The 24,863-nt window shown below is 35.9% G+C and overlaps 1 protein-coding gene across 1 annotated transcript; it reads left to right on the top strand.

Moving 5' to 3' along the window:
- Positions 1-3,819: 3,819 nt before the first annotated feature.
- Positions 3,820-23,984, top strand: LOC6562908 (calmodulin-lysine N-methyltransferase). Its single transcript, XM_001989268.3, has 3 exons — positions 3,820-4,232; positions 21,560-22,346; positions 22,693-23,984. Exons 2-3 carry the CDS (start codon positions 21,650-21,652, stop codon positions 23,298-23,300), a joined length of 1,305 nt encoding a protein of 434 aa, XP_001989304.1. The 5' UTR covers positions 3,820-4,232; positions 21,560-21,649; the 3' UTR covers positions 23,301-23,984.
- Positions 23,985-24,863: the final 879 nt, after the last annotated feature.

Below are 24,863 nucleotides of genomic sequence, written 5' to 3'. Positions count from 1 at the left end.
CAATTATCATTTAGTACACAAATATAATATATTATAAAGCGTTCTTAAACACTTTCAACTGTATTTTGGTTATTTGCTTGTTTTAATTGCGAATTAATAGCCAACTAAATCCCTGCTTAAATTATTATGTATTATATTTTATACTTTAAACAAATGCAGCTTAAATTTGCGGTCTGCTGGGCTTATGTTTTAATATGTTCTACTTCGTTTATTAATTAATTTCTAGTAAATGAAATTGCACACTTCTTAGAAATTGAATTTTGATTCAATTATGGCCAACTCAAACCCTTTTTCGGGTTTGCTTCTCTCGTTTTGTTTTCTTGGAATTTCTAAACGTGTAAATAAGATTCTAGGAAATACTTATTGAGTGTAAACGTGTTAGCGATTCAATTTGCTTTGTTATAAGCTCGAAAAGAGCACAACACATTTCTGAGAAGGCTGTGTCCTTATCATTTAAACAAGGACTTTGGCCCTCTTTCAACTGTCAATCAAGTTTGCACTTTGTCAATATTACTTAATGCCGCATTAAATTTAAAATGAAAATAAATCTTTTGCATTTAAAATCAAATATTAAATATCCAGCAGCTGTTGTATGCTTTATGTGGCACCCTTTTGCTTGGCTGGCTGGCTGGCTGGCTGCTTTGCTGCCTGCTGCTGTTTTTGTTGCATGCCCCATGCTCCATGTCAAAGGTTCTTTCCCATTCTTTCCGCAGCGCATAAAACTCAAGAAATAATTCAAAAATTCGAGGCAAGCTTAAAGTCTAAGTCGACGGCTCAACTTTAACCCAGTGTGCGACTGCCGTCGGGGCACTAAATATAAAAAACAGTCTCGAGCACGAGACTGACTGACTACGAAATACCCTGTACGAAATAAATATTAATTTTTGAGAAATCAACAATAACTAAAGTGGAAAGAGTTCAGTGATCTGAACCAACTGCAACTGATATTTATCTGATTGGAAAATCTCACATTTCAGAGTCAAGTTGGCAGGTAAAGTAATTTCTATAAGTTTCCCTCGTAGGATTAAAGTTATATTTATTGTTTAAAAATTTTTTCAAGATTTTCGCTTACGGCTCTAAAAGTAGTTTCCATGAATTTCTCATTTAGAATTCAATCAAGCCTTTTGCTTATATTTTGTAGGGTATGCAAAATTGATGTATTTCAAGGATTTCTGTGAGGATTTCGAATTTCTTAAAAACGTCTAGATTCTTTGCAGGTTTTTGTCATAGCTTAAGTGGATTGTTCTGGCTTTATCTTATCTAATCCCTGATTTTGTTTTGATTCCTTAGATGTTGTTTTGACTGTTTTGATATTGTTTGAGCTGCCTTTCCTTGAGCTGCTTTTTTTAAAAACGATTTCGCTTTTTACTTGAATGTCCATCCATAAAATGTTAAAGATTCCGATTTATATAATGCCTCGATTCCTTTGCTTATGTTTGTTTTGCACATATTTGTTAACTCAAAGATGATTTTTAAGGATTTTAACTTAAATGTCCTTCCTGAAATTCCTTAACTCTGATCTGCCTTAAAATATCGTTAAGGGTTTTCTTTAATTCCTGCATGCAATCTTTATTTATTTATAAATTAGTTGAGTTTAACTAATTATTTAAATAAATTAAATTAAATTTAGATGTTCGGTTTTAAGATTGCGACCTTTCTTAAGTGTTTGTAGGGTATTATCAAAATGAGCCTCAACTCAAACTTGGCATCAGCCCCAAGTCCTCCGCTCGTTCGTTTTGCCTGTCAGCTCGTCTCCCCTCCCCCCGCCATCCTCTCCTTGCTGTCTGTCTGAGAGTCTCAATATTTTGATTTGGACAACCTTATCGACCAACAGTTTTGTGCGTCCCTTTTTTTCCCCATTGCTTCTGCCTCGACATATTGCTTTAGATGTTTTTCGCTTCTGCTGGGGTTAACAACGAGGGGAAGTGGGCGAAGGGTGGCGGGGGAGGATGTTGTCGGGGCTTGTCTCACAATGCAAAAACCACAGAAATGCCGTTTTGCCTGTGCTTTGGTTTTCTGAGGTTTTAACAATGTGACAAGCCAGGCACAGACTACAATAAAACACACACACAACACACACACACACAAATAAATACAGTTACAGTTACAGTCACAATTCCAAGCTGATTTTCTTTTAACCAATTTTTCGCTGTAAATATTAAACAACATATTTTTCCACACAAAAATACATTTTTTTCCTTTCGATTTTGCTTTGCTTATAAAAAGCGAATAAATACAAAATACGCACACACACACACACACACACACATATGTTTGCATGTGTGTGTGTGTGGCGTATTAATAAGTATAAATAAACACAAACGTAAAGAACGCGACAACAAAAGCAATAACAACAAACACCAACAACAACAAAAACATCAGTAAAACTTTGTCCGCTTTCGCATTCTTCTTGTTCTTCTTCTTCGTCTTCTCCTTATGCTTTCGCCCTTTTGGGTAAGCCAGCTCTGTTCCCCCCGGCCCCTTCTCTTTTTCCCTTGTCGTACGCCTGTTTGTCTGCCTGGGCTATTGTCGTTTCCGTTGCGTCTTCTTCGTCTTCGTCTTCTGCGTCTTCTTCTTCTTCTTGTTCGTGGCATTTTATTGTTTTTCGCCCGCAAGCGTTTCCACCTTTTTTATGAATGAAAATTTTGCCAGCAGCAGCAGCAACAACAACAATAATTGAAAGGCAAACAATTTAGCCGCGTGAAATGTGCAAATGGAAAATCATTTAAAGGCAACAAAAACCAAAACCAAAAACCAAAACAAGCTCATTGCAAAAGTGGCCAACGCCATAAGAAACGTCAATTTATTTGCCGCTATTTTCTTGCTGCTTTGCTCTTGCCTCTTCTCTCCTCTCTCTTCCCCTCTGCACTGCTTTCTTCTTATGTGATGCGTTCTCAGTCTGCTTTTAGTTGCTTTAGTTGGCATTGAGACAGAGTTGCAATTTAATTTATTGTAAATTCTATTTAACTTTTTAGGGTGCACCATTGAGATCAGTTTAGTTCATCTAAATAAATAGTTTTAATATTTTGTCAACAATTTTCTCATTATTTTTAATAGAAAATGCTTTAATTTTAGATGTGGGTCTAATGTTGAAATGGCTTTGCAAATTTTTATTAATTTATGCCAGCCTTAAATGTTGGAAGCGTATTTTGAGAGGATTGAAAACTTTTCATATACAAATTAAAATCTTGAGGAGCTATTTCAAAAACAAATTTGAATCAATATACTTAAAAGAAAGAATTAAAAGAAAATTGCAATGATTTTAAGTATAGAAAGAAACTAGGAACAAAGTTAAGTTGATACTTAAACATTTATTTCGCTGAGTGTACGTAAAAGTAGAACTCTAACAATCTTAATTAAAACTATCAGAACACAATGCTCGTGTCTTTTTTTAATGCACCCGTAAATTAGTTAAAATAAAACAGAGTTTAAGTTGTGGCAACAACTCTCAGTGCTCTAATGACAATTCTGTGCTTCTTTTACTGCTGCTGCTGCGGCTGTTTCTTTTACTTTTCCTTTTTTTTTGGGTGGTCACATTTAATTTACGTTAGTCAGGCTTTTGTCTTAATTTCTAGTGATAAGCCCCAGCGACGCTGTCGAACAACTGTTTTCCACCCACTCCTCACCCCTCCTCCTTCTGCTGCGACGGCATTTCACACACGCTTGCCTTGCAACATGTTTGACTCAAACACGCTGCAAGCTCGCTGCTTTTTGTTCGTTTGCTAGCCGCGATTTGGCTTCAGTTTGCTGCCGTCGCTCATACGCAACGTTGGCCGCGGCTAAAGCAAAAAGAAATTCAAAATTACAAATTAACCGTTGGTCGTTGCTCGTGCCTTTAGTCAGTTCGCTTCTGTCGCTGACCGCGTTCGCAACGTCACGCCTCAGTGTGTGTGTGTGTGTGCGTGTGTGTGTGTTTGTGATTGTTTTCAAAAAAATTATCATCTCGATAAAAATTGAGCAAAAATTTGTGTTTTTCAAAAATGTACAAGAAAAAAAGCACAAATTCGCCACTTGGGCGTATTTTGAAACGCATCTTTTGTAATTGAAAGCGAAATTTATAACAGAAAAAAAGAAAATAAAAATCTCAGCAACAACAAATATTGTGCATTAAATACTCATAAAACGGGCTGAGGCCAAAGAAACCACAAAAAATAATCTAAAACAACAATAATAATACAAAAACATATCGCACATTTTTGTCTATTGAGCGATTTATCTATTTTTTTTTAATGGTAAGCAAATCTATTCAAAAAGAAAATCTATTAAGAATATATATTTGTAAACAGTTAACAATTTTTGTTTTTGCACAGTTTGTGCTTTAATAATTTTGCGTTATCTTAACTTGACTTAATTCAAGTTTAACCTTAATTAAGTAGCAGAACTTCATACAAAAAACATAAGAAAATCTATTCAAAAAGAAAATCCATTAAATAATTTTATATTTGTAAGCAGTCAACACTTTGACTTTTGGTAGCTTAGTTTTTTCACTGATAAAATTGCGTTATCTCAACTTGACTTAATTTAACTTTGAGTTTAATTAAGCAGGAGTACTTAGTGGCACCTGCTATCTTAGCGCCTTATTAAACATTATCTAAATCATGGCACTTTTCTACTTTGTTTTTTGTGAACCGAAATTTTTTGATTACTATGAGGAGTAAAGAGAGCAGTTTTTGGCCAAAGTCGCAACACGAGCTGCCATTCTTTGCCACTTTGCCACTCCTTGCCGCATTCTCTCATTTTGACATCTGGCAAGTGGCATTGTTTGGCAAATTGCACAAAAGGTCAACTTGGAATTGTTGGTTCTGTTGTTGTTGTTGTTGTTGGACTTGCAGTGCGTCGAAGCCGAGTTGGGTCTGAAATGTACTTAAAATGTAACAGTCTCAAATTGTAATTCAAAGTTTATTGTGTGGTTCAAGGTGCAACGACTGCAGGCACTGCTGCAAACTCGATTGTAAAGAATACTGTCACAGCACTTTTTCCTATCTCTCTTTATATTCAAATTCAGCTGGGACAGAGTCAAAGAAGAGATAGATAACTGAAAACCCGAAGTTTTGAAAGTATTTAAAATAAATACTTAAATTAAAATGGTAAAATAAAAATAATATTTATTTGTACAACTTTATTACTTTATTATATCTATTTAAACAGAGAGTGGCCAAGTTAGGAAAGATTAAATTTACATCCCCTTTAATAAAATTTAACTATAATTAAAAGCAACATCGATTGCTGTTATGGGAACTATATTATTATATATTGCTGATGAATAACATATTTTGACTTTATAAAGTCGAAGACTTCTACTTCAATGATTACAAAATGAATTTCTGTACTCTCAGCAAGACTATGTTCAGCAGCCAATTTATTTTGTCCACGAATATCTGTCACTCAATTTGTGAAGCTAAGAGCATTATTCGTAATGGGCTTCAATGAATCTTGTTTACCAGTATTTCTCTACAAGAGTTTTATTTAGTTTGCATGTGAACAACTTTTAGTTGCGAACTTTTCTTTATTTGCTTTACAACAATAACTAACTGTACTTGATGTACTTAAGCAATGTCAAACAAAGCCAACTTTGTTGTACAACATACATTTCTAAATATTATTTGTAAGTTTCTATTTGATATTTGGTGTTTGACGAAACTTGTATACAAAAATGTATAAAATTGTCAAAATGTCGAGAACATAAACAAAATGTTTAATTTAGTTTAATTTAATTGCTAAGCAATGACAAACTTAGAAAAGCAAACTTTGCTGTAAAATTATTATAAAAATTTCTAAACATATAATTGAACAATTTTTATTTGCTTAGATTGAAAACTTTCAAAAATAACTTTGTGCATATTAAAGAATGTTTATGTTTGTTGCTGTCAATGTTGAGAATGTGCTCAAGTTTTCACCTGTCAGTCACTCAAGCAGACAGCTCAAATATGTACCCACTAAATATTTAGGAATATTTAATTGCAGTTGACAAAACAAGGTAGAATTAGAGTTGCTGTCAACACTAATGAATGTGAGAACACATCAAGATGTGACACATTTTTCCCAAAAGTTCTCTACTCGCTTTCTGATTAATAATTAAAATGACAAAAAATGCATTAAATAAAGTCTGTCTTTTAATATTTAAGAGCTTACTGCTTTCTTATGCCTGGCCTGGCTGAATGCCGAACATAAAATTCAAGTTGAATTATTGCTAAATATTTGAAAAGCAATCGATTGCTTTGAATTGCATTCAGTGTACGTAAAAAAGATTTGGTCGCATTCAGTTGCAGTTGCAGTTGCAGTTGCAGTTTCCGTTTCTTTATTTGGCCGCCTTTCAGCGTCTTTCTATTTATTTATTTAGTTGGCAAATAAAGTTTTAGGTAGCATTTAATTTATTTTACTGCACATCGCCTTTTTTGTAGCCTGCAGTGTTAAATGTGGCGAACTTTATGGCCAAATTAAACTCAAATGTCGCTGCAATTTATTTTCCCTTTCTTTCTTTTTATTTTGCATACCCTTGTGAAGGTTATGCTAATTTTGTGATACAGTTTGGCATTTATAATATTTTATAATATATTTATTTATAAAGTATAATGTTGATCGCAACCATCGATTGAGAAATGCGATTTAAAATAAAATAAAGCATTTTTGTGTGACAAATTTGGTTTATGTATTCAACATTTTGACAGATTCATATTAAGTTGGATTCCACTCTGTAAGGGTATCTAATTTTCTTCAATGAGTTGCTTTGGCAACAGCAAATACCAAATAGAAATTTACAAATAATATTTAGAAATTTATGTTGTACAACAAAGTTGGCTTTGCTTGTCATTGCTTAAGTACACTAGAACTGTTGTCAAACCAAATAAATTATAGTTTTGCAACGAAAAGTTGTCCACATGCAAACTAAATAAGTCTCTTGTTGAGAAATGCTGGTAAACAAGATTCATTGAAGCCCATTACGAATAATGTTTAAATTGAGTGACAGATAGTCGAGGACTCAGTAGATTAAGAGCTGTTTATATTCTTGTAAGAGTATAATGCCTTTAAATTCTTAATCATCAATATCCAAGTCAATAGCTTTTTCTTGTTTGTAATTTTCAGCTTGACAAAGCTAGCTTTTTTATAGCTGTTAAAATAACACGCTTGTTGTTTTTTGCTGCCGGCTGTTTTTTTTTACGCTCATAAAATCGCTACACATTTCACTAGTAAGTTGAGTTAAACAATTTGATGGATTGCCAGCCACAATTTATGTGCTATTTATTGATGAATCATGTCAAAAACAGTAGCGAAGCAAAATGAGCCCCGATTATGCAGAATCAAGTGTCTTTCGAGCCTCATTCTCATGTTCGTCTCTCGACTCGAGGATACAATTTGCGATGCACGTGTTTATCTCATTTATCTTTTATCTCAGGGTGTCTTTGATCCACTCTATTGCCACAGTCTGTGCAAATAAATGGCACTAATGTCACACTGATGAGTATTAATTGAGTACAGCTTGCACATTCCACTTCACCTCATTTCCCCACACCCCCTCATCCTCCCCATCCTCCACTCGCGCCCCAATATACTCAAACTTATGGCTTTTGGGGCTATAAATCTAACAAACACCTCCCCGCCCTCATTGAAATGCCAACGCCAAAACTCAAACCCAGGCAGAAACACTGCGCTGAGAACATTATACCAAGTTGAGCCCTTGCTAGTATTGCTTACACTGAGAAAAACATGATTGGAAAGCTGGATTGATAGACTATGAGTTGCGTGAGACTTAAGTTCCACCTTAGGTTCCGGTATGTAAAGTTAGCTAAGGTTTATGAATTGGTAACAAATATATAAACTATATAAAATCAATAGTGAAATATATCAACCTGGATAATTTAAATTATGAAAACAAGCCAGCAGATAATAAACAAATGCTTGGATAAATTTCTAAAAATATACATAAACTGTGAATATTTTTTGATAACTTTACCTTTTTGATGTTTTTGTTTCACATCTAGATTAATACTAAATTAAATTTGGCTTCCGAATCAGCTTCGCTTAACGGTTCCGTTTGGCTTTCACTTTGATAACTTGTTTTTTTAATTTATTTATTTTTATTTACATTTAAAATACATTAAATATGTATTAGAAAAAATAAATTCTGCATTTTATATCTCAGTGTATAGGTCGGGCTGTGTGTGTTGCACGTTTTAGTTTTGTTACTTACTATGCTGCCCATATGTGCCGTATACACATGTGTGTGTGTGCACACACATACTCACACACACACACACATAGCTGGTGTGGTTGGTTGGTTGGTTGTGTGCGTGTTTTGCGGCTAGTTCTGGCTATTGTCCTTTGTGCGAGCTGCTGCCTCAATTAAGCTCGAGCCAAATGTAGAGCTTCTACTTCCCCCCCTCCCTCTCTTACTCTCTCTCGCTCTCTCCCTGTCTCTCCTGCACTCACTCTCTCTCTTTCTCTGTCTGTCGTTCATCTTTTGCGCTTTGTGGCTTTCTCAACATGTTGGTCGGCTCAGCAGTTTCTGTCCCAAACAATTAGTGCAAGCGATACAAAAACAACAACTAAGCACACACACACACACACACACACACACACTCACAAACACACACAGATAAGCACACAAAATGTTGCATGTGTTATCGTTGCGTGTCTGTGTGTGTGTGTGTGTGTGTGTGTGTGTTTAAACAGTTGGCGTCAAAATTATAATTAAAACGTGCATCAAAGTCACAACGACTGCACAGCATGTCACAATTTTGTTGCCACTGCTGTGTGTTGTTGTTGGTGGTGTTGCTGATGTCATTTTTGTTGCACAGTTTCTGTTTTTTTTTGATTTATCGAGCTCTACCACTTGACATTGTGTCCTTGGCAACTTAATTGAATTTTTATTGCCAAGTTTGCATAATGCAAGCACTCTTCTATCTGAGCAAACTCAAATTTTTTGCCCAGCTGTCCCATCCCAGGCGTATACGTAATGCATTCATGGGCCAATCACGACACAACACGCACAGCAAATATTACGTATACGCCGCAGTCTGCTAAAATTATTTGTGTGCATGCCCAAAATGCATTCGACCATTTGTGAGGCGATAAGAACTGGCTAAAAAAATATTAATAATAGCTCAAGTTGCAAGCGGCGGTGCTCGTTTTGCTGACCTGACTTTTTGGCGTGCAACATTTGGGTGCAACCTAATAATAGCTGCTAGATTCTCTATTTTGAAAGCTGGGAACCAAATTTTTGATGATCATTTACTGATAATTTATCAATAGTTTTACCGGCATTTAACAAACTTCATTTACAGTGTTTTTAATAATAAAATAAAGGCAACAAATGTTGAAGCATTTTGCATTTAAATACCCTCATAAATCTTATAAATATTTCCTATTTTTTTCAATTTAAATTGAAATATTTAATTTAATGTGTAATTTAATGATTTTTTAACTCTGTTTTTTGAAATTAACTAAATGAATAGATAAATATTCAACATTATTTGAAGGCAGCTAAATTATAGCGTATTTCACAGTCGAATATATATTTTGAAAATGCTTTCGAAATCATTTTTGCTGTGTTGCCGCAGTTGCTGTGATTTTGTGATAAGCGTTCACGAACTTGGCCAGCATTTTTCATTTTTCATTGTTGTTGTTGTTCTTGTTGTGGCTACTGTTCAGCTTGTCAGTCAAAGAGTCAAACAGCCAACAGCCAGTCAAGTTGTGTGGATTAAGTCAAGCAGCCAGTTAGTCCAGCAGTCATTCATTCGTTGTCCGCCGAGGGCATCGCTATATATTTTTTTCAAATTGCATGTGCCAAGCTGATTTTTCATTTATTGCAGCTTTGGTTTTTGTTTTTGTTTGTTGTTGTTCAAGTTGTTGTTTGTGCACATGCACTTTTCACAAATTCCAAGCTCAACTCTCGACCTGTGACAGCAACACGCAAACAGCAAACAATTATATTTTTGCTATTTTTTAACTTCTCATGCAAACGTGTCAAAGTTCATTATTGTTTTTTTCACATTTCTGGTGGGCGCATTTGCTAAATGGGTTTCATGTATTTTTAAGCCCTCTTCTCTTGACCGGTTCGTCCTTACAGTTTTATTATCGTCAATTTAAATACAAAGCAAAAAATATATACACATTTTTAATACATCGGCAAAATGGAATATATTCCAAACTAACTGCAACTATAAATTGTAATTTGATTTATGAACAAGTTAAAGTTCTCGAGAGTTGAGAGGGCTCAACGTGGAGAAACTCTGAACACAAGGGAAAGATGTTGCTAAGGGAAATCGATTTTAATCGAAATTCGCGAAACAGGCGATAAAATTATATAATTTTTCGAAGTGGTATGCTACACGTTGTATTCAAAATTTAAAGTCTTAAATTCTTATAGTCTCATAAATTGTACATGGCTCGATCAACTGCCTCTGCTGATGCTGATCAGGAATGTATAAACTTTATAGGTTAAAAGATACTTTGCTCTGCCTCTCAAATGCCTTTGCTCAAATTCATTATACCCCTTTTTACCCTAGAATATATATTGATATATGTGCATAGATATTTATATTTGACTACTAGATTTATGCTTGCAATATGTTGCATTCCCCTTGCGGTGGCATTTGAAAACATTTGTTAGCTATGTGGGGAAACTATTTGAAGGCTGAATTTAATCAGAGATGAAACTGATTTGTGGCATGGGAATTTATGTGAACATAGTCAAAAGAAAAGCTTAAGCTGGAAATGCTACTACAAAAATGTGTAGGCTGCGGCTCAAAAGAATTTCGATTATATTTCATAGCTAGCATTCCATAATAACTAATAATGCTTAAAATGTTAAAGTCCTTGAATAGCACATCATTCAACTTCTTAAAGTATTTGTCAACACTTCAAGTTAACTTTGTAAATACTTTAATTCACCGGAATTTATGCTACATAAAATTTAAAGGCATTTTCTCCTTAGGAATCAGATTTTATTTTATAGCTGGCATGCCATAAAATTAATAATGCTTAAAGTATATAAGTGAAAGTATTTTAATCGCATAAAATGTAACTTCTGGAAATATTTGAAGTTAACGTTGTCATTATTATTTATTTATATTTTATGGCTCGCATTCCATAATAATTAATAATGCTTAAAGTTGTATTTTAATCGCAAAAGCTTCAACTTTTGAAGGTATTTGCAGCCATTTCAAGTTAACTTTGTAATTATTTGTAAGCTACATTAAACATTGAGCTGCAGCATTAGGAGAGCATGAAACAGTTGTTCAAGGATATCACAGGCAGGATACCCACTTAAGTTTAACGATTATGTTACCATTCAAATAGAAACGCACAATTTGTCACACGGTTATCTGGGTCTTGACTTGACTTGCTACCAAACGGACTCAATAACAACCTGCCTCAACTCCCCCCACCCCCCTCTCCCACTCCCGTAGCGGGCCTTAGCAATATCATCTGAAGGACTTGCCGACCAGCTCACAGTTCATTCACAGTCAATAATAAAAATGTGCAAATCTCGACAGAATTGTGGCAAATATTTAGCTGCCGTTGCCACACTCAGAAAAAATCTACCTGAATTTTGAGAAAGTCACCTTGAATACCAGAAAGTTTTTCTTCATTTTAGAAATAATTTTTAAATATAAGAAAAAATGTTCTGAAAATTAGAAAGGCTTGCGCAAAATTGACAATCCCAAAGAGATGGAGTTTTTTTTAATTTTTAGAAATATTTTCAATTGTTAGAAATGCATTTATAAACTATCCAAAAATGTTTTTGTTTATGTGGAATCAACAAAGTGATATTTTTTACAGTTCTTTCGTAAACAAATGAAAAAAAAACACTCTGAAAATTAGACAAAGTTTTTCTAAATGTATACTTAAATTAGAAAAGAAATACCCTGTTGAATAGAAACATATTTTCTGTACAATAAGGTGAGTTACCCATGACGACGAAAGTAAGCCGAATTTCTACAATATAGGCCGACTTTTTTGCTGAGTGTAGCAAGTATTGAGTTCCCATTGACAGAGTCTCAGTCTCAGTCTCAGTTCTCCATCCCGTCGACAATCTATCGATACCATCAATCATGCGTAGCTGATTTGTACACAGGCCAATTGAGAGCGACCAGCTAGTTAGTTTATAACTCAAAGGTAACGGCTGCTAAGGTCGATTGAGAACAGCAGTCGATGACGACGACGACCCTTGCATGAGAATGATGTTTACTTAGGCAGTTGACCCAGCAGCTGACTCCAACTCCACACTAAGCTAGTCGCTGCTCCAAATAACTGGCCTATTGGTACACGACCCCGACTCCCTGCCCCATGCCCCATACCCGATGCCTCCCACGCCATTTGTTACCCTTTCCTGGCAACTAACTTGTTGTGCGTGCGAGCGCCGAAGCGTGCCAGGCTTTCCAGCTGAGTGATGAAAGCATTTAAGCATCCCCAGCAGCAGCAGCCGCTCAACCTCCTGCCCCAATCCACAATCCAACCCCTCATTTTGTTCGTGTCGTCAAAGCAGCACTTTCGTGGCACGCGGCCCGCAGCAATGGCAGTTGTGGCATGCCACACTCCGCGCATCGCCTCCGCTTGTTATAAACATGCCCGTACACTGGCCCGAATAATTTGTGGCTTCCAAATTCAATTTGGTTAAGTCTATTATTTTTGGAATTATGTTTGTGTCTTCATAAATATTTGTGTACATAAAAGACAAAATGTAAGCAATACACAGCGAGACATTTTAGGGTCTTTTCTTGACTTATAGATGTATATTGTTGAAGAAAAGTGTAAATTTTGAAAAGATTTCGTTGTTTACAATTTGCAGAGGATATTATCAGTTTGTCATGGAGTTTTCGGACAAAAAAGAAGAGCTAATTTAGTGTTCGCCAATTAGAACTTAATGATAAGTTATACTTTTGCAAATAAATAAATATATATAATAATTCTTTATATTATTAGAGATTCCCTATATTTCTGTTTAACTTAAGGCAGTAAAAACATTTTATAATTTTTATGTGCTCAGAAATAACTCTTAGTGTATTTAAAAGCCAATATTGTCAGTGGGAACTGGCAACTGGCAACTGGCGACGGGCGAGTGAAAACCTTTAACCAGAGCCAGAGCTAGACGACAATGACATCGAGACACGGCGCTTCAGCTAGTCGCTTGTTGATGCCACACTGCTTACCGCTCCGCCTCCGCCTCCGCCTCCGCCTGCCTCGTTTTGCCTCGTTGCCTGGTTGCCTGCTGGCTGCTTGGATGCTCCTGCTGTTGTCAGCTGCACCTCAGGCACTGGTCACACACACACACACAACACACACACACACACACACACATACCCACACTCGATCCTCAGCCAGCACCCGCTATGACTATTTATAGACTGACATTGTGTGCCCATGTTAGCATGCAGAATGTAGCATGTAAAAAATTACACTTGCAAAAAAATGGGACTGCATTTTTTAAGTTTGCTATATGCCAAGAAAAGCTCTGAAAGTATAGTTCTAGAACGCAGCTATTTTCTTTTCCTAGTTTCAGGCTGCATTTTTGTGTAATTCAGAATAAATTTTGACAAAAACTTGAGAATAACTTTTTGTTTCCTTATATTATTAATAGGATTTAGTATTTTAAGATTTTAGTTGTACAGTTTATAAAATGCATATAATTTCATTTTAAAAGCAGACTTCAGCGACACAGTAAATTTCATATCATTTCTAATTTGTAGAAAAATGTTTACCTAAACACATCAAAATATTACAATTTTCAGGTCGATTTTCTCAAATTCAGTGGCGTTTTTTTTGCTGAGTGTATAGGTTAACCCTGTTCCCTGTCAGCAGCATGGTCTGCTGCCTGCAAGACTGACTCTGTCTCTGACTCTGGTTAGGATTTCACCAGCACAGCAAATACGTCATAAGCAACATGTCTGCATAAATATATATATATAAATATATATATACTCGTATATATATGTGTGTGTGTGTGTGTATTTGTTATGCAAACAATTTGCCTGTTTATATGAGTATTATTTTAGAATTTGTTTATGGCCCAATATCATCTATTTCGGTATGCATTTATTTATTTATTTATTACATTTATGCTTGGACAAAACTAATTGGCTTAAATACGCTCAGCATGTGGCAATTGCTCGCTAAGTGGATTATCTTTGAATATTTTTCTTGACTTGCTTTCTTGCTTTAGTCGCTGTTGTTGTTTGACTGTCGCCTTATTTGGACTTTATTTGCCTTTGTTGCTCATGTTAATTTTGGCGCTAACGATGCTGCCACTCAGCTAGCCCACTTTCCCCTTCCTCCTTTCCCCTCGTCTTCTCAGGCATCCTTCGCGGACCTTGTCCTGACTTTTTGCCTTCCATTGAGTTTATTTTTAAATTATGGCGCTTGCCAACAAACCAATTTTTTTCGGCTTCAATGATTGGGAAAGCGTCAATGACTTTTACAAATGCCTTTAAGCATGACCTCGACTTGCCACCAGGGGGCATAGCACACATATAATATACATATATATATATATATATGTTTATATAATTTAAATATGTGTGACATGTCATCGTTAAAAGGTCAAGCGGCTTGCTGTTTTCAAAAATATTTTGGCGCAGCTTGAAATTTTCCGCACTTTATTTTATTTGACTTTGAAGGTTGCCTGCCGCATAGGTTATCACAACCAACCAACGGCAATCCAATCCCCAGACAGCCTATATGCCACGCCCCCAAGTGACACGCTTAAGCGCGTCGGCAACTTTAAGCCATTTGAGCAAAAATACTTTACATATTTGTCTTTTGCATTTTTTCGCATATGTAAAATATGAAGTGAGCTCTAGTCGAATCTCAATTACTCTTAAGTATTTTAGAAATTCTAGCAGTGTTGGAAAAGAGTGTTTAATAATTATTTGCTTCAGACAAAATGAGTTGAATTGTTTTTACAAATTATTTAATTGAGTAGCAAAATCGTGGATTTCATCTGTGAATAAACTTCAGGCTGGAAACGTAATTTATGCAGAAAGATGGGTCTCAAACCGAATCGTATTTCGGATCCGGTTCCGGTACCAGTTGATGTGATTTGTTTATGGTTTCTTAAACAAATTTTGAGTTTTGACCCTGATAAAGTTGCGGTTCCGGTTACGGTTGGACAGCCTAGTTTAATGCCAAAGTCTTCCTTAACGTAGCCCAAAAACCTCCATCAACAAATTCTTATGAAATGTTACATAATAAATAAATAAATATTTCGATGATTTTCATTTTTCTCTTTTACTCAAAAAGTACTTTTCATATTTGAAGTGGAGTAGGGTATTCAAAATGGTCACAGAACTCTGCTTGGAAAAAGGAGCTGGGAGTATTCACATTTTCACATGGCATAATATGTAAATTATATTATTTTAGCGGCGCGTGGCCCAAATTGTGTTGAAAATGCAAAACGCCAAAGAAGGGAAAAAAACGAGATTAAAAAACAACATCAAGAAAGGCAGTAGACATAAAGGGATATAGAATAAAAATCAGCTACAAAAAAATGCCAAAAACTAACGCACACAATAAATCAATAGAAAACCACGTTTATTATGTGTGATAGATACACTCGAGTTCACACATTTAAGTTAAGTGTCGACTCATTGCACAAATGGGGCCCATCATCGGAGCTGGGGGGACAATTTCAAACCAGAATGCGAAAGATCCTTGAACTTTAGCTGAATGTCAAAATAAAGTCCGCTCAACTCATAGAGAAAGGGAGAGACGAGGAGGGGAGGGGAGGGACAGGGGGAGGGGGAGAACTAGTACACGTGTCAGCTGCAGATATATTTGTATACATATTCCATTTCCCCCTTAACCCTCATGCAAACAATGCCCCAGCGTCTAATTGCGTTATCTTGGCCAACATTGAGTGGCAGGCAATAAAAACACGAATGACACTTGGCCCAACACTTTTGGCTGTTGTATAAAGCATATGCAAATAATTGAATTAATATTTTATTAAAGCGAGTCACATCTTGAGGCAACAACACCTCAGTTGTTGCATGCATCGAAAAAATTGAAATTGATTTTTGATTTATTTATAGTGATAGTTTTCACATGCACAGATGTGCTTGTAAATGATATTGCATAAATACACGCAAATAAACATATAAACTACACACGCACACACACTCACACACACACACGCACACACACACACATGCACACACACACACACATCTACATATTAATAAATGCATCTGGGCAAGAGTTCAGTTGGAATCAACATATGACTGCAAATTTGCGATAATATTTAGTAAACAGTAAACAAATCGCCAGAGAAGCAAACACATATAGATATATATATATATATACACATATATATGCACATATATATCTATATACATAAAAAAAGACAGACAGTTAGTTGCTCATAAATCGATAGGCATTATGTGCGCCAATAAAAGTTTAAGACGCACAGAGAAAAAAAATCTCAGCCAATTCTGGCTGCACATTCATTTTTGAAGATTACGCATACGCCGCGTAGGCTGATAATGTTCTATGTTTCTCTCTGTCTCTCTTTTGACGCCATATAAATATGCTCTATCATTTACATAGTTGGATAATTTTCTTTGCAACTATTTCTTCTTTGATGTACCGATTTTCTTTTTAGATGTCTAGATGGGAAACTTGTTTAATTAAAATCGCTCTGTGTTTTCTTAATTACTTGCGGTATATTGAAAATATTTTTGATTAGGCTTGGCAAAAATATACACGATGCTTTTTGTTGTAATACCTTACTCACATCATCAAAAATATACACTATATTAAGTCTTAATGTTTATCGATGGATATTTAAAAAATGTGTAAAAAAGGTCACATTAATCAAAATTTAATAATATTATTAAAGTGTTTTTAATAAACTCTAGATAGCAATTTGAATGGAAAATTATGGACATAAATTTAGTTTTATGACTTAATTTTTTCTTTTTAATTATCTAAAATATATTTTTATTATATATGAAATAGAGTGCATATAAAATTCGACACGCTCTTTTCTAAACACTTTAAATGGGCATAATTAAATTATATTTTATTATCTGCTTAGCGCCGTTAGCACTAACCCTTTATAACTAGATTTTATCTTTAGTCTGGCGTATAAATTAGTGGGCGTGTGTGTGTCTACTAGTGTGTGTGCGTGTGTGTGTGTGTGTGTTTGTCGCTGATGACTTCAAGGTTAGCTATCAAAAAAAGGAATGAAAATGAAAAAAGACAGCAGCGAAAGCTGAGCAAATTTCACGACAGTGAATGTAATAAATAATGAATTGTAGGAGCTTAAGCGAGCAATGAGCACAGCAACCAGCACATGAATGGCTGTCTGTGTGTGTGTGTGTGAGTGAGTGTGTGTATACATAAAATCCGCATAGATACGCACAACTACAGACACACATATGTATTCACTAAATGCGAACATGTGCATATGTACGCAGGATCCATATAAGTTTGCGTGCCGCGACATCATTGACAACCGAAAAGGAATTACACTGACAAAAACACAAAATGATAAATAAAAAAATGAAGAGCTTCTTTTTTAAACTGAATACATTTATCTTTACTTTCGAATATATAATTAATACTTTTCGAGAAGTCCTTAATCTTTTTAAACAGGTTGTTTGGCACTTTTTAGTATGTTTAATAAATTAGAACTTTTAATCTTACGATAATTATTTCCTTAATTTGATATATAAATTTCTTTTCTTTTCTTTTTTAATTTCTAAAGTTGCTTTTCTCATATTTTCCAAGTGCTTAACTATTCCCAAATTGTGTTGCCCGCACGCACATAACTCGCACCACAAAAAGTTAGAGTTTGACTCAGCGTCAAGTTTGGCCTGAAGGAAAGTGTTTGCGTGTGTGTGTGTGTGTTTGTGTGTATTGTCAGGGTGTGAGAGTGGCAAATAGAAGAATCTTTTTCCTTTGTTCTTTGGCCTAAACTTTGTGTTGGTGGAATCTAAGCTGCTTGTCGACACAGTTGCCGCTCGTAGCTCAAGTGATTGAATTGACTCTGCTCGTGTCTAAAACTTAAAAGAAAGGTGGGTTTAGGGTCATATCTGCCCCCTTGCTGCCCAGCTGCTTATTGTACTTGCAAATTGACGTTAATGTTCGCTCTCAGACAGCTTCAGCCCGCAGGTGTTGGTCGAAGCCGAAGAAGGATTTCGAGCATTATGTAAACATTGAAAACATTTTTTCGGTTGGATTTTATTATGCTTCCGCACACCCTAAGCCGGCATTTAAAGTTTACTCAAGGACTTAACTTGTTTTGGCCGTGGGGCACACTGCCAAACTGCTTAACTGTAACCCTCCCAACCCCAATCTCAATTCCAATCCCCTTCCCAAATGCCCCCTGCCAAAGTTCGTGTCCAAAGCAACTTTACCGTCAACTGCTCAATATTCATGTTTTTAATATGCAAATCAACATTTTTGGCTGAAGCAAGTTGCGCACTCTGCCAACAACTTTTTAGTTGGCATCTCGAGTGAATTGCTGCGTGCTCCACAATCCGCAGTCCGCAATCCACAATCCACATTCCACAACTTATTAATGTTTGATCAAGTGTGCGTCTTATCAAATTGAAACTACATTCGCCCATTGTCTGAGTTTTTGTTGTCTTTGTTGGGCCTCTCTCTTGTGAATTATAGTTATGGCCGGAAACTTACTGTTTACTCACATTTATTGGTTGTTAATGCCAGCATTGCTGCTGAAATACTTTACGAGTTCCGCGAGGCTGGAAGTTTTGCATAACAGTTTGAGAAATATTGGGAGATTTTACAGGCAGGCAGAAAATGTGGTTAATTATTTGTTAATTATGCGAAAAAGTTTGCTATAATCTGGGTGTCATTTTACCGATTGAAATTCAGAGCCGGAACCGGAATCGCAATTCAATAGTTGAGACATTTTGCAAACATGAAGGAAATATGATTGATTATTTATTTTTAAGTTTAACATTTTAACTTTATTATGCAGCAATCAGAATTGATATTGCTATTAATTAAATAAATGTAATATACTGAAGATAATTTGGAAAACATTCCTTATCCTTACCGAAGCTGACTTTACTTCAGTTTCTTTTAAAATGTTAACTTTAGGGTTTTAAATGTTTAAGAATATATTCTTTTGTTAGTACTAGAATTAAATGAATATACTAAAATGATGTTTCTATAAAAAACACATGTATTCTCTAACGTAAGCAGACAAAATAAACAGCGCCAACTGCCTTGTATATGGCTGCTCTGACAACATTGCGTATGCTTAACATGTAAAAACAATTTACAATGTTGTTGGTTTTGTTTTTTACTTATCACATTTGGGGCTGCTTTTGATAAGCCGAAAATTCACATGCAAAAAAGAGCTCTGCTTATCAATTTGAATACTTTATCTAAACTCGACCTTCCATTTTAGTACAGCTCGGCTGCAACAACAACAGTTGAGGGCACAAAAAGTCGCAAGTTCACTTGAAATAAACTGATTTTCAAACGCCACTAAGTAAGTTAAGTGTTATCCCTTCCCCCTCCCCGCAGCCTGCTACACCCCCTTTCTCTCCTCGTCAGCTAATTAAGTGCCGGCATAGCCGTTGGCTTTGCTGTCAAAACTGAAAATATGATGAATGAAGACCCGCTGTGCTCACAAACACTCACACACAGATTGTATTTGTTCCGCATTCAACATCCGCTTAAATTGAATACTCGTTAAAATAACAACAACATTCCTTACACCCACACACACACACACACTTCCACACACACTCGCATTCATGCGCTGATTCGGCTGAATTTTAATTGCTTTGATTACACATTCCCAGCTAGGGCAGGGGAGGGGCAACGGGTGGGGCAACGGGTGGGGGGTCTGCGCAGGTGTCCATGGTCCGGCACCACACCCGATCAGACCACCCCCACCACCCACCCCTTAATCAGAATTCAACGCCTGCTTATCGCCCAAAAACAGGCTGCATATGTTTTGTGCTAGGCCTCCAAAGCCAAAAAATCCCCCTATTTATATTCCCCTTAATCACCTACACACCTTATTTTGATTTTATTTTTTTTTGCTTCTCTTTAGCACAATTAACATTTGTTATTAGCTGTAAAATTTCTCAATTTTGATGAATTTATATCAACAACATCAAGCAACAATGTGCAGCGGAAAAATAATCAACAAAATTTGCTCATTTATATATATAAAAAGTATACGCAAAATGTAATTTACTCGCCAGATACATATAGACATATATCTTGTGTGTATATATATAGATGGGGAACATTTTTAGCTTTTTAGCCGTTTTTAAAATGTAATTAACGTGGCAATTTTGGACAGAGAGCATTCTGTCTCAGCTCAGCAAACTGCTGGCCTAATGACTATAATAAAGTATTTTTATTCTTTTTTTTTTGTGAAACAAACAAACAAATACATTTATACGACAATTTAATGGTGCTTAAATTATGTTGTGTGTGTGTTTTTCTTTTGTAATTCGGAAAATTAACAAGCGAGAGAAATTTGAGATGCTTTAAGGTGCTTGCTTAAAATCAGGATAAGCTTAATGGGATAAGGCTAATGATGAAATAAATTAGAGAGTTCAGCAAGAAGTAGATACCCTAAGTATTTACAAATTAAATGTGTAATTTATTTGATGAATGTGAGTCCACTCATTGTATTTATATTTGAATGCTTGAATGTTATTTTATTATTATATTAATTAATTAGTTAACATTATGGTATTTATTATTTTAATAATTGCAATTTGATAAATATGAAAATACGATTTTCTTGCATCGATTTTGATGAACTTTTATAGATGAACAATTTGATCGAATACACATATCCAATTAGAAACATGTTGTATAATTTTATTGCTATCGGAATCGATTTGTATCGATATTCGTTGGTTGCTAAGTTGGCAGAGTTATCGATCAAATGTATCTGCTTAAGTTAGTCTGCAGCTCTTATTAACTCTGAGATCTGGATATCGTTCAAAAATATATATATAGATTATGGGGTGTGGAGATGCTTCCTTCTACATGTTATATATTTCGCATTCGCAAAATAAAATATGAGATTTATCTTTATAAGAGAAGTCTTTTTAAATTTAATAACAATTTAGGTTTTTATTTAAACTTTTCAGACATTTATTTCATAATTATGAAAAACATTTCGAAAAAATATAAAAGAAGCCTTTCTAATTTTAACCAAGGAGAAAGAAATTTATTTCTTAGTTCAATTTCAATTAGCTAATTGGCTTCGCAGCAGAATTTGAAAAAATGCCTCAGTATTCAAACATCTGCGAATTGAATAAATGTTGTAGCATTATTTTCAATATTTATGACGAAAGATTATCCAAAGATTTATGATTGCTCTTTTATGTCGCTTATGGACAGAAAATTTGCATTTCTGAAGCCATTAAAAATTTATAATTGCAATAAAATGGGGCAGGCTACTAGTAACTACAAAATTGTGTGTGGCAAGGCATAAAGTAAAAAAAAAAGTTGTCGGCGGTTAATTTGAAAAGTTGATGCCCCAAAAGTTGCGGCAGCTGCTGCAAACATAAACTTTTCACAACTCTGATTTCCATACACAATTTTTCCATTGCAGGGTGAAAACTGTTGAGCGAGAAGAAGAAAAAAAAGCCGAGAATTCTGAGAAACTGAGAACTGAGCAAAGCGAAGAGAAACTGAGAGAAAAATGTCAGCAACCTTAGTACAAAATAATAACAACAACAGCAAATTCAACAAAAAGTCGAAACTGAATAGCAACTTGGGGCAGCAGCTGGATACGACGAGGATCAAAGGCAAACAAGGCGTGGCAAGCATATCGCTGATGCTGCAATACGATATCGATAACACGCTAAATGCGCTCAAGGAGCAAACGCAGCGAAATGCGTTAAATGCCGATAACAATAATCTGAACAAGGATCGGGACAACAATCTGGCGATGCCGGGTCAAAGTGAGACCCAACCCAACAATGAGGGCAGCCCCAGTCCTTGTCTCGAACTGGAAGTGGAAAATATTGTCAATGGCAAAGCGTGCTTGAGTGTCACAAGCAACAACACTTTTATGCCGCCCACGCCACCAGCCACGCCCAATTTACAGAATACGGCACAGAAACGTTGGCGCATCCTGGCCAAAGTGTTGCGCAAAGACTCCGAGGAGACGGTCAGCTCCTCCAGCGATGAGTTCAGCGAGGAGCAAACCGCTTCGGTGCGACGCTTCAAAAGCTTCGATCTGCTGCGCCAGGACAGCTTCGAGGATCACGTGAGCCTCAAGTGTCTCGGCAAGACGGAGAACTGGTACAAATATCGCATGCAGCTGCACAACGAAATCGAATACTCCGTCAACATTCATCACATGGAGCGACAGCTGACCGCCAACGATCTGATGGGTATGCAAACTGCCTTTATCTTTCTGGCTTTACTTTTTTGTTTATAATTGGAATATCCTAGAATGGTTAAGAGTAAACCATTCTAAGAAATGTATTGTTTTTATTTAAATCGTTTTAGTTTTGAGAAAGTTAAATTGGGGTTGAAATCTGATTACTTTTGACAAAGTAAGGCTATAAATAATCTTGTTAATGTTGTCCTTGAATATTGGTTTTATTAGTAGAAACCATAAAAGATAATTCATAACGTACTCTGACTTCTATCGATACATCTGTCGTGCACTTATCGATATGCATATATTTTTATATATAACATCTATGTAATAAATGAAATTGAAATTTCTTACAGGTTTCAATAACACGGGAAACATATGTGTTTGGCCCTCGGAGGAGGCACTTACCGCTTTGGTATTATCCGATCTGGCCGCGTATCGCGGCAAATGGATATTGGAGCTGGGTGGTGGCTTCACCTCCCTGGCTGGACTGATGTTGGCCAAGTACGCGAAGCCGTACGCGGTTCATCTGACGGATGGGAATGAGGTGAGCGTGGAGAATGTGCGTAAAACAGTTTGCCTCAACGAGCTGAGCTGCTACACGAAGTGCTCGGTGCTGAAGTGGCAGGAGTGTTCGGCTCGTGCCCAGGCGGAGCAGTTCAAGTTCGAGTACATATTGTGTGCGGATTGTCTGTTCTTCGATGAGGCGCGAATGGCGCTGGTCGATACCATCTGGTATTATTTGGCGCCGCAGGGTGTGGCGCTCATCATGGCGCCCCGGCGCGGTCGCACTCTGAATGTGTTCCGGGATGAATGTGTGGCGCGCGGATTTCGTGTGGAGCTTGCCACACGCTACAATGAGACCATCTGGCAACGCCATCTGCAGCTCAAGGCCGACTCGGCCCTCTACGACGAGGATCTCCACTATCCTCTCCTGTTGCGCCTCTGCAAGCCCCTCAGCTAGATGGAGCCGTCAATCTTCTGTAGTTTCAATTAAAGTCCTTTTTAGTTCATAGCAAAACAAATTCCACTTTACACCTAATTTACACAAAAAACACCAAAATCAGTGGCCCAAATAGAAATGCGGGCCCAATTAAAATTATTCCTCCCACAATGCAAACCAAAAAAAAATAAATAAATAAAATATAAAAATAGTTATCTAAGAAAAAATGTAGCAAAATTTTTGGTTCCCAAAAAAATAAATAGTTTTAATTAACTTTTCAACTAGTCTTAAATAAAAAAAACCTGTTAAAAGTGTTTTAAAAATTACTAAAAATGTGGGAATAATAAACTAGCTAACTGGAATACAAATGTAAACCTCGAGTTCAGTCTGCTGAAATATCTCATAGCCAAAGAATGTAGCAACTAGCACCTGAAGTCAAAAATATCTAAAAATGGTTTATATTATATTATATATATATCGTTAAGAACCAACCAATTTAAGCTAAGTCATTTTAAAAACTAACTACAAAAATTCCTTTGATATGTAAATTTGTATGGATTTGCGTTATTGATTCCACAGTTATGTAACCTAACACACAAATACTCCATTTTATTGATATCAACACACACAACACACAAGCACACACAGATACACAAGTATTATTTAAATTTGTAGCATAATTTTAGGCGAGACAAAAAAAAACAAGAAAAACAACCACAAATTTCCTTAAACTAAAAGATACAAAATAAAATATATATATATATATATATATATATAGAGATATATAGTTATATAGACATAAAGTAAAATAGTAAACGTTGCCAGCGCTCGACCAATTAATGAATAGTTCAATAAATTTAGTTGATGTAATTATAGAGCATGTGTTAATCGTTATATGATGAATGTGAATGTGAATGATGATAATGATCAGCACAATGTTGCTGTAATTATGATGACGACAATGATGATGATGATGATGATGATGATGATGAGGATGATGATGATGATGATCATTACAAATACAGTATCAAATGCCACACACAAATTTACTCTTTATTTCTTCCGCCTCCTTCCTCTCTCTCTCTCTAATCATTAATGGACAGGATGTGGGCCAGTAAGTATGCCACGCCCCCCTTTTGCCCAACCCCTTTGTGTGTCCTTTTGCCAGTGCACAAAATGATGTCAATGATAATTATCGACGCGAGTCGTTTATTAAAGAGTATTAGCGCTTTTTATAGCGCCACTCGCGTGGTAATTACTTTAATTGCGCCACTGCCACTGCCACTGTGACAGGACATTGTTCAGCGCAACCAGGACAACCAGGGGGACCAGGACGTGGAGTGTCGGATATATGACGACGTCAGCATTTCTGCTGCGGTTCATGTTATTTGAGCTTCAGGCAAGCATTTGATTGTTTTCCATCTCCTTTTTTGTTTATTGCTTTGCTTAACTGTCAGTTCGAAAGACTAACCGAATATGATTGAGTTTTGAGTGTATTTTACTGATTATTGATTGGGCATACTCTATAAGGTGTATGTTTCATAATGAGCATTTATCGTATTCGTTTCGACAAGTCTAAAATTA

The sequence above is a fragment of the Drosophila grimshawi genome, unplaced genomic scaffold (assembly GCF_018153295.1).
Source record: "Drosophila grimshawi isolate 15287-2541.00 unplaced genomic scaffold, ASM1815329v1 contig_1377, whole genome shotgun sequence".
NCBI lineage: Eukaryota > Metazoa > Arthropoda > Insecta > Diptera > Drosophilidae > Drosophila > Drosophila grimshawi.
The sequence above is the reverse complement of the archived record's forward strand: the minus strand, read 5'-3'. Positions and strand labels throughout refer to the sequence as shown.

Coding starts and splice junctions, on each gene's coding strand:
- LOC6562908 (XM_001989268.3), top strand. CDS start 21,650: ATGTCAGCAACCTTAGTACAAAATAATAACAACAACAGCAAATTCAAC. Junction 22,347..22,692: donor GACCGCCAACGATCTGATGG/GTATGCAAACTG, acceptor AATTTCTTACAG/GTTTCAATAACACGGGAAAC.